We start from the raw sequence: 11,505 nt of genomic DNA, 5'->3' as shown, positions 1-11,505 counted from the left end.
TTCTAACAAAATCTCCACCAATTAAAATATAATTACAACCATAAACTTAGAGGTGGCTTGGAGAGAAAAAATTTAGAGGAGAAAGTAAGTTTATATAACTAGGCCTAGGGTTTTGAAAAGTAAATTGTTAAATGACTCTTAGTTAAATGGATCGAAATGGGTTTCGCGTGTCTAGCTCAAATTGACACATTTATCAAACAAGTCAATTTGTGTTGATCCGAATTTAACACAAACCTGTTAAGTTTGAATCCTAACCTGCTAATTGTGTGTCATCATTATCATGTTTGTGTCATATTCATCGGTCGTATCGCGAATTATCAATTTTTCAGTCCTAGATCTTAAATTTATCGTTTAGCTTACTAACCCAATTAAAGATGATAGTTTTTTTTTTCATTGGAATTAATGCGTCTTTCTTTAATTTTTGATTGCAAGTCACTTATTCAGTTTTTTTAGATAGCTAAGTTAGCTCCAACATATTCATCATGAAGGAAACTGTTAGGCGGATCTTTTGGTGAAGAGAAAGTAGCTGTAGGGAGTTTTTTTGAACCCTCATCCTTTTATTGTTAGTCAATTATTGACCGATGCATAGGGTGTTTATTGCCTTAGACTCAGTTGTTATTATTATTATTATTATTATTATTATTATTATTATTATTATTACTATTTTGCTGAAAGTCTATTGTTAATTGCTAGTTTTAAAAAACCATTGGAAAACATATATAAATCTCTTACTTTTGAGTTTTGACATAGTCTCAATTTAAGGGGTTGTTAGCTTAACTAACAAAGTCTTTTATTTGTCATCAAATATAAGATATGAGGTCCTAAGTTTGAATTCTACTAATAACCAAAAGCCGACTTATATCTTAGTTTAATAATAAATAGTAATTATTATGAAATAGATATCATAGATTGAAATTCAGTCATGTCTATATTTAAAGAAAAAGAAAAAAGAAAAAAAAATAAAAAGAAAAAGAAAAAGAAAAAGAAAAAGAGATAGCATAGGTGTAATCATGACATGGGTATCACCATTACAATAAATCATTTTTCCAATTTAAGGCCTCATAGTTGGACTAGCATGGGTGAACATAAAGTTGAACACTTGCTTGTTAATGTGGTCACTATTACACCGCTAATGTGTGAATAATTCAAGGAACATAGTTAATGAAAAAATTATTAAGTGGGGTACTATATCAAATTTCATTTATGAGAAGAACAATTCATTTCATGCTAAACAAAACCAAAGTTGCGACTTGCCAGTGAGACAGCTTTCATGACTCATAATTAGCCCTCCTCAAGTTCTTCAAAAAGTTGCATTCAAACTCCTACAGATCTGCCCCTAATCTCCACTTCCTCTATTACTAAAAAGCAACCAATAATTCATGCTTGTGCCCACTGTATTGACATTCTTGCTTGTTAATGTCCTTTTTTAATGCATAAGTGAGATGAACCAAATCAATTTTAGTAAGATGAGACAACTCAAAAGGCCTAGGAGGTGACCAGTTCACCATAATTAAACAGACATAGCCATTTAATGGTTTTTGCACAAACTAGGTCCCAATAGCCATCAATATAAATCATCTTGCGAAGTTGTCAACATTCGTGGTTTTATTTATGCTCAACCTCCAATTTTAAATCTACTTTAACTTCATTATGGACCTCTACAAATGTGAAATATGTATGATATTATTGTCAAATTGCAATTGAAATGTCCCATATGTTTGAGACTATTTCAGTATTTGTAATATAAAAACAATTAGTAATAATTGAAAAATGGCCAAAATGTCAAGCATCCTTATTTGGTAACTTGGTATATATACATCCTTCCTTCATTCAAAATTTCAAATTCGATCTCTATTTGGAAAATCTCGTTGAGATTAAAAGTTGCTAAGTACTGAAATTTTGAAAGTGTACATGGCATATGGAACTAATGAAGCCTAACTTCAACATCCCACTGTAATTGCCAGCTACGTTAGTACGTCGTAGTTAGCCATCGTTTAACCTTTTAAAGTTTGAAGAGAAAGAACTCTACTCTTTCTCTTTCTTTCTCTTTTTTCTTTTTTCTTTTTTTTTTTTTCCTTTTTTTTTTTTTTTTTTAAAGACAACTTAAACTTCCTTAAGACCATGGTTTTAAAAACTGGAATGGTCAAAGAATAAAAATTAATGAGTTCGATTTCTAGTTTTTATCGGTTGAGCTGCCAATTTTACGGCTTTTATCAAACCGATTTTGAGTCCAGTTTCGAACATATAATTGCATTAATCAACGAAGTAAAACTTATTATCTTTTTTAATAGCAATTAAATTCAAAACAACTATATTTTTGAATTTGATAGAAAAATCTAATGTACTGCAACAAAGAAAATCGTATCTATATTTTATTATCCTTCAAATATTCTTTCTTTTCTTTTATCCATTTTCCCCACTTGAGAACCTTTGTTTTTTCTTGACACAAGTCACTCGTGGATTGGATGAGTCTTGGAACTGAATTCATTCAAAAAAAAATGTTGAACTGTTGTCTTTAAGACAATATATTGCTCCTCTTCAAAAAAGATTTTTATTCACTCATTCTAGAGATTTTAGAATTTTCTTATATATATATATATATATATATATTTTGTAGTAAAAAACTAAATAGTATAAACGTATAAATAAACACCGAAAAGATATGAATGAAAAATAATAATTTAAATGTCATAATTAAAGAGTTACAACCTTCAAAATATTGTTACTAACCATGAGAAAAATAGTCAACTTTCACTAAAGGCATGATACTACCGATTATTTCTAAGGTTGTAAACAAGTTGAAGATTGTCCAATAGTAGATGTTTAAGGTCGGCTCTAGGGGTGTCAATGTTCGACCCAACCCGCAAATACGACACGAACCTGACATGGGTTTTTGCAGGTTAGGGTTGTGCCTTAATGGGTTTGGGTCATAAACGAGTCGACTCGAAAGCAACACAATAAAAAACATGTCATAAGCGGGTCAACCCGCAATAGACACATTTGACACACCAATTTATTTGTATCAACTCTAAATGACTCACTTAACACAATTTGTTTAACTTGTATAACAAATAAATATTCATTTTATTTTAGAATTGTCAAATACCTTTTATATCCAACACGTATTTTAAATTTAAAAAGAAAAATGAGTAATTACAAAAACTTACAAGTAATATAATTGGAAATTGAAACTTTACAAATCCTAGATCTCTAAACCCTACAAACCCTAAATCTCTAAACCTTCTTATAAATATCTAATTTTTTTTTTTTAAATCTTAGTCGTACTACTCACTCTACTATCTTATAGTCTCATGCTCAATTCTTAAACTCAAAGTCTCAAACCGGTTATTGCTCTCTCTCTCTCTCTCTCTCTCTCTGTGGATGATAATCGTAGTTATAGTTAGGATTAGTCTACTGTTTGCTCCAATTCTTTCAATATTAATATTTAGCATTTGGCGAGTTTCAAGGATATTATATTTTTGTCAAACTACGTTATTTTTGTTAAACTATGTTATTTTGAATTTGGGTTGAAGTGTATGTACTTCTTTTAGAGTATAAATAACTTATTTTTAGATAAATGTTATATTTTTGTTGAACTATGTTATTTTGAATGTGATTTGAAGACTTGAAATGTATGCACTACTTTTGGGATGTAAAAAAAAAAAAAAAAAAAATTTATTTCTAGATTGATGTTATATTAAATATTATGTAGGTTGAAATGAATTGTGTTACATTCATGTCAACCCAACATAACTCGTTTATCAAGCATGTCAAATGGGTTGGGTTAGGTCAACCCGTCTTATTAATAGGTCGAGTTAGGGTTGAAAGATCATAATACGATTATTAAATTGGTTGGGTTAGGGTTGAACCATTTAGTCGAATACCCCTACCTCGACACAACATGAAACCAATACACTAACCCGAATTGACACCCCTAGTCGGCTCAATAGCAAAAATAAAATATTCAAGTTCGGCTTGAGCTCAAACCAAGTCTATAAACAATGTTTGAACTCAAGCTTATCAAAAAGTCCAAAAACTTGAACTTACCTATTATGATCTTAGTGTCCCACATTTATTAAGTATAAGTTTAATCATGTATTTATAAGCTCTTAAACACCCTCTCCTTGCAAGTTGGTTTTCAAGGGTGAGTTCTACCCATGGGTTTGTAACATCACCTTGATTCGTTAATCAAGTTGAAATTAAGCTCAATATCAAGCTCTTGAGGTCTTTTTTTATGAACTTGGGTGCAACAACCGGCCCTGATAAAACTTCGGTCAATTTTATTAATTTAACACAAGTATATTATTAAACTCATATCAGGCTTATTATTGAACTAACTTGATTTGAACAAGTGATCCCAACTTCTAATAAGATATAGATTAATTTGTCAAAAGTCTATGTCAAGCTAATTACAAAGCCTATAAACAAGTCTAGACTCAACTTGTTCTTTATCAAGGCCTATTGTTTATAAGTTTATTCATGAACAATTTATTTTGCTTGGACTTGTTTATTAAACAAACATAAAACTAAGCTTGAGTTTGATTTGTTTATACACAAATATGAACTAATTTTTTATCAAGTCAAACCCAAGCTGTTTATAAACTGCTTGGTTCAATTATAACCTTAACTATTTATATTAGCTAGTAACACGTAAGAGAAGATGCACATATCGGTGCATAAGATAGTCATAGCTTCCAATTTTCAATATTTCTAAATCTTGAACCCGTTTCTACTTTCTACACTTTTCAGACCAAAGAAACTATAAAAATGCTGCATTCTGACATGAAAATGCATGCCTTGCAATGGTAATTTGTGAGAGAAGTAGCATGGAATGCTCATCCAATAATATCTTAAGAATAATCTGAGTTAACACCCTCACAAAATCTGAATCGAGGTGTCCCTTAAGTTTTTAAAAATAGGCAATAATTGCAATTTTCATCAATCTTCTCCCTCAAGAAAAGGGGGGAAAAAACACCACTTGGAGGGATACGCAAGTTTAGCTTGCAGTAACTTCAAATGGAGGCAAACCCCAATCCTCTGGGTTGAAATCCAGCAGTGAGCTCAACACTTGGTCTGCAGTGGCACGATAAGAGCTATCCAGCCTTGGATCTGGAACCATAACCACGGACCTGTATGGGAAATGTAATGAAAAATGACCAATCATGAACAAGAAGAAAATATGCAGTTTAATATGGTGACAATTACAGAGGAGCATTAATTAAAAACCAAGCACTAGATGTTTAATCAACATAGGAAGATTTGCAGGTTTTCATATTTAAGGATTTCGGCGGTCTATCAAGAATTTTCTAACACGAACTTTAGGGAAGAGGCTTTAATCAACAAGATTTCTTATAAGAACCTAAAAAAATATTAATCAATGAAAATAATAAAGTGCAGTAAGGAGATCTACCTAAAAAAGAAAAAAGAATATTAAGAAACAGGGTTGAGAACAGCAAAGCAAGTGACACAACAAAATGTTAAACCTCTTAATAGTAGTATGGTTCCTAATTTTGAAAACATGTCAGCCTCCAATCAGCTCCTCTAGGGAGGAAACAAAAAAGAACCATAATCAATGTTTATAAAAAATGGTGTTTCTCCAAGCACCAGGAACTAATTTTATAACCAATAATGGCAAATATCCCAAAAATGAAATATATTGTATGCTTGTTCCTTAGAGAGAACTTGTGTGAATCATTTTATAAATTATAGAACTCTTCTTATAGACTCTGAACGCACAGCCCACTAAAACCTAACCTTTTTATTTTTATGTAGATCAGTTCTTTTTAGGTAATGGCATAATATTATTTTTCATCCACCTGTATTCTTTTTAGGTAACAGTTAGATTGTTCCATTAAACGTTGCCAAACCACCGACATCAAATCAACGTAACATTGGAACATATAGCAGTAACACGTCAACAATTAAGCAATTTTTTTCATTGTAACACTACCTTTAGTTGTACATAAGAATTTTACCCACAATCAAATTCAGCGATTATACTATATTTCAGCATGTGTTGTGGACAAAATAAAACATGCTCAAGCATAATCATCAATAATTTTCACTAGTGAAAAGAAATGTCAATAAATGGACTTACATCCCAGCATTCTTAGCAGCATTAACTCCAGATGGTGCATCTTCAAATACAAGAAATTTATGTGAATCTACAGGGCCACCCTGTTGACCAACAAATTTGTCATGAGCTATCACACTGTCATTCTTAAGCCAAAATTAAAAGAATTACAATGAGAGGAAACAATGTACAGAGCAAACAGAAGTTTCCATCAGACAATACTGTCAACAATCAAAGTCAGAAAGGAACATCTACGAGATGGTTATACCTCAAATCTCTTGGAAGCAGCAAGGAATATATCTGGTGATGGCTTGCCTTGTTTAACTTCTGGATCATCTCCAAGAACAACATGATGCATCAACGAAAAGAGTTCACCATGTCTTTGTGTTTTCAATTCAAAATGCCGCCTGTGAGAACTGTAAGGCACATAATCAAATGAGTCATATTTGTGAAATTTTGCATCAACTACAAAACTAAACTGGAAATGTGCTACAATAAAAACTGGTCCAAAGCTCTTTAAAAAAAATAAAGGCAATTGAAACACATTAAATATGAGAAAGATGAATAAATTGTACCCTGTTGCCAAGCAAATTGGTATTCCTTTTGCATGAAGATGTTTGATCAGGCGGCTAGCCCCTAGAGATATATGAAAAAAAAAATTGGAATAATATTGACATAACTGATAACTGTATTGGATGCAATGATTTCTGAGTAAATTTAAATCAAAATTACTTCAGGAATAGTATAACAACTTAAAAACAAACAACACATTCAGGGCTAGCTAGTCCAGTTTCAACTAGATGTGTTGCATTTAGACAGAAACATGCTTAAAAAATGCCAGCCAATGATACAACCTTAGTAAAATAGTTAAAATACCATAAAGTGCCCCTAGGTAGTCCCATTGGAATTTTGAGGTTAATTTTGACACCTATGAACCTTTCAGAGTACATTGGGGTAGTCAATGAAGATTAAAGATAGTTTCTAAAGTTACTAGTCTGTCATTTTATCACAGCACAACCCCAGAAACTCTTTATTTGTAAATGTGTTATCAACAGCTTAAAAACATCTATCTGGTAGCATCTTTTCATATAACATCACCTTGTATTTCATTTTGTTAGACTTACTCTTGTTTATAATAACTTGTTATTATTTTCGATTAGTGTAAAGGTATTCTAGTAATCTTTACATATCGCTCTAATGTAATAAAAAACTGATTGATTAAGCCCTGAACCATTTTTTCTCTACTCACTCTCTGTCTTTCTCTTTTAACCAAATCTTACAACTCAACTCATTTTATTCAACATTAGAATCATCATGGAAGATGGAACGACAACATTTACCCTAAGAAACAATATGATAACAATTGAACAAAATATCACTTAAAGAACCTTTGATCCTTAATGAATCGACACCCCAAGGAAAATCAATACGCAAGTAAATAGAACAACATTTTTCATGAACCATTGGTGTAGAATGAACTTCCATTTCAAAATTCCTAGACTCTTTAGAACCTCAATGCCAGACACTTACCACATCAATTAAACACATGCTCACCAACACACTTCTCTTCTCTTGATGCTGAGGAAACACACCCATGATTTTGATCAAAAAATAGTGAAGGAATAAACTCTGCAGAAGTATTCAAACAACCTTTCCATCACCTCCATCATCCCACTACCAAAGATCAAAGCATCCAAACTATAACCCCAAATACACCAACAAAAGTTTGATCACAAAAAAAGCAGCAATTTCAGGCTCAAACTCATATCCAACGTCCAATAACACTGATAGCTTTACAACTAGAGAAGGAAAAAAGGATGAAAATTAATAATAATCCTAAAGGTTCTCATTGAAATAGTTGAGATTCTGAGAGAAAATTGATTGCATGAACAAAAGTTACCAATTTTTTTTTCATATTCTCTTTAATTTCATTCCACTCTCTCCACATAACCAAACAAAAGTAAAACAACTTGCTTTCTTTTCTTGTCTCCTTCACAATCTCTTGTAAAACTAGAAGGCCAAACAAAAGGAATGTAAGCCTTTAAAATGGGGGAGAGAATAAAAGATCAAGTCATGGTGTTCAAGGCTTTATACTGGCCAAACTAGAATGTCATACCATCTCTACTAAAGGAATAATTTGTCTGATTGAAGAATGATCTAGCTTGGCCTTCTAAAAGTTAAAGGTGGATCTAAAAATATGGAATTGAACCATCTAAAATGCAAGATGGTTTCAGTGGCTAGGGCCTGGTGGTTGAGTGTGGACAAGTCTTAAGTGGGAATTAAACAAGGATTCAGAAAGAGTTACTTGCATTACTGCACCCATAATTTGTAGGGAAAATTAACATCACCAACAATTAATATGGGTAAGATAATGTAGTGCTGTTTATAAACCTGTTTTTGTTTCCCAGATGATCAAAATTACAGGGACCACAATGGTAATCTTTCGTCACACTGCACTAATAAGGCTCTTGCGTGATATTATTAAAAATAAAATAGAGAACTATCTAATTTGGATATTAACTATCGCTACTTATAAAAAAAATTACTTGTTGTCCCAAAAGCTTAAACAGTTAGAAAATGGTGAATTGAATCATTTAACCAAGACTCCTCTTTCGTGGACCTAGACACTCCCTTACTAAGTGATGCCCAATACATGGGATCTTTTTTTTTCAATGGGAGATCAAGTAGAGACAGAGTTCAAACTCTAAAGTCCCCACTTTTGCAGAGTTTGAGAGAGGTCATGGCAATCAGCCTTAACCCCCCCAGGCTGATTCCCGAACAATTAAGGTGTTTGGAAATTGTGAATTCATTCATTTAACTAATATTCTAACAACCTGAAAATAATGTGGATCAAATTCAAGCAAAGTGAGTAACTCCAAAGTAATTTTTAATACCTGGCATAAGCTCACTATTGGGAAACAAATTCTGCAGCATGGCCTCTCTTTCTACAAGAAAGCCCTCAGCAGTAAGAGAATCACTGATCCCAGTCTCTTCGACAAAGACCCGAGCAGCTTCTATTGCTTTCATTCCCATCATTTTTGCCTTCAGGGACCAATCAAATGGCTTATTATACCTAGCAAGTATAATTTCCTGGACTTCAGTATAGTACTTCTCAGTATCTGCATCAATATTTGTATCACATTTTAGTTTCTTCACCCAAAAATTTTCACATAAACTAAGTGTGTCCCCCCAACATATCAAAAGGTAAATAATCTGCCATTAATGTTAAAATTTCACAACAATCAAATATTAGAACTTTAATTACCAGCATAACTGTTGAATCAATTAGTACTACGATGGACAAAACATGAAACAGTAGGACTATAATGTCTTCTATTATATGCAACTACAATGTTATAATAATATGCGATCTGCTAGCATAAGAAATAGAAAAAGTGTTTGATAAAATTACCGAGCAGGAGACCGTCCATGTCGAAGATGACGTGGGTGATGGGTCCTTTGCCGGAGGAATTGGCCATTGTGAAATGGGGTCTTCGTTCTTCCGAGGTTTTTGCAGAGAAAGTGAGGATTTTTTTTTTAATAAATCCCAGCTTCCAAGCTTTACTGAAAACTTGGCGTGGTCTTTCCTTTTTGTTTTTGTTTTTTGTTTTAATTTTTTTATTATTTTTGTTCACTTATTTTAATATTCAGTTTATTTTTACTACTATTTATGTTTTATTGATTTTACTATACTTTTTAGTACTATTCATAAATCTCACTACTATTTATGTTTCATAGGTCTTTCTGTACTTTTTAGTACTATTCATAGATCTCACTTTATTATTTCAGCTAACTTTTACATTTATCTAAAATATTTTCAGCTAAAAATTTTCAATTTCAACAAAATAATCAGATTCCAAACGGACCACTAATAAAAAAAATAATGAGTATAAATATTTAAAATTATTCATTTAATTTTATTTTTAATGGGAATCGATCTCAACCTTATTAATGAATTATATCATATGCAAGCCACTTGAATAATTTATTTACTTTTTTATATAGTAAAAACAATTAAAAATTTATATGCCTTCACATATATGTGCTACTAATTAATTAATTAATAAATTATAGTTGAAATTTTATTAATTTAGTTATTTATAATGATTTTTATTTATAAATTTATAAAAATTAGATTTTTTATTCTTAAATCATGACTTTAAGGGTCTGTTTGGATAGAACTTATTTTGCTGAAACTGAAAATTTATTGCTGAAAACACTGTAGCAAATAAGTGGAAAAACGTGGATTATATTTTTTTACGCGGATACTGTAGCAGAGCTGAAATTACTATAGCAAATAAATGGCAAAGTTCAGCTCTTTTTTTTCCCCTTTTTCTATTCACTCCTCGCCATTCCCTTGTGCCTTCAGAGAGTTCCTTTCTTCCTTTCCATTATTTTTTTCTTTGATTCTCTATTACTTCACTTCTCACTCCCTTGCTCACATCTCTCTCTCGTTCACGCTCGCCACCGGAGTTGGGTTGGATTCGGAGTGGTCACGGCATGGTGGAGTCGGTGTAGTCCCGGCGTGGCGGAGATCGAAGTGGTCACGGCGTGGCGGAGATCGGCGTGAGCCCGGCGTGGAAGAAAACGAAGTGGTCACGGCGTGGGCACGGCGGATTCCAATGGGTTTGTTTGATTTTTTGCTATTAATTTTTGTCTTTTGGGTTTGGATGGGTTGGATTTTGGATTCGATTGGTATTTTGGATTCTGATGGGTTTGGGTTGGATTTGGATTGGTTGGTTGGGTTGGCGTGGTGGGCTATGGTGGTGGCATGGTGGGTAGTGGGTTGTTTGGTTGTTTTTGCTATGGGTTTGTTGGGTTTTTGGTGGGTTTTGTTTTGTTTTTTTTTATTTTGGGTTTTTGGTTCCAGTGGGTTTGGTGAGCAAAGGGCAGTGGTGGCGTGGTGGGCATGGTGGTGGCGTGGTGGGTAGTGGGTTGTTTGGTTGTTTTTGCTATGGGTTTACTGGGTCTTTGATAGGTTTTGTTTTGTTTTTCTTTTTTTTAATTTTGGGTTTTTGGTTCCGATGGGTTTGGTCGGCAGAGGGCAGTGGTGGCGTGGTGGTGATTGTTTGTTTGGTTGTTGAGCAAGTGAGGGAGAGGCTTGGTGTCCATGAACAGTGCTTCAACACGCACCGTTCATCAGAGTTGTCGCGCACCGTTTAACACAACACAGAACACATGCCATGAACGAGCTTGGAGGTTTATTAATAAAACGGTGCGTATCTATTGAGATTGTTTTAGCTCCATGAGGTTAATGAAATGCTCAGGAGCCTGATGTTGGTGTCCATGAATAGTATTAAACACGCGTTTGGATTAATGAAACGGTGCGTAGTGAGTTGCGTTTTCATTTCAACCTGCGTTTCCTCAGCACAACGCGTGGGTCCCAGCATTTTCCAAACGTAAACGCCAAACGTGGTTGCAAAACATGAATC

General features: G+C 33.1%; 1 protein-coding gene across 1 annotated transcript; it reads right to left on the bottom strand.

The window, feature by feature from the left end:
- Positions 1-4,822: 4,822 nt before the first annotated feature.
- Positions 4,823-9,654, bottom strand: LOC126715817 ((DL)-glycerol-3-phosphatase 2). Its single transcript, XM_050416618.1, has 6 exons — positions 9,486-9,654; positions 8,968-9,192; positions 6,649-6,709; positions 6,342-6,489; positions 6,098-6,177; positions 4,823-5,129 (listed from the first exon to the last, which is right to left on the bottom strand). The coding sequence occupies exons 1-6, from the start codon at positions 9,550-9,552 to the stop codon at positions 4,997-4,999; spliced, it is 714 nt and encodes a 237-aa protein (XP_050272575.1). The 5' UTR covers positions 9,553-9,654; the 3' UTR covers positions 4,823-4,996.
- Between the last annotated feature and the right edge of the window lie 1,851 nt (positions 9,655-11,505).

The sequence above is a fragment of the Quercus robur genome, chromosome 2 (assembly GCF_932294415.1).
Source record: "Quercus robur chromosome 2, dhQueRobu3.1, whole genome shotgun sequence".
Classification (NCBI taxonomy): Eukaryota; Viridiplantae; Streptophyta; class Magnoliopsida; order Fagales; family Fagaceae; genus Quercus; species Quercus robur.
The sequence above is the reverse complement of the archived record's forward strand: the minus strand, read 5'-3'. Positions and strand labels throughout refer to the sequence as shown.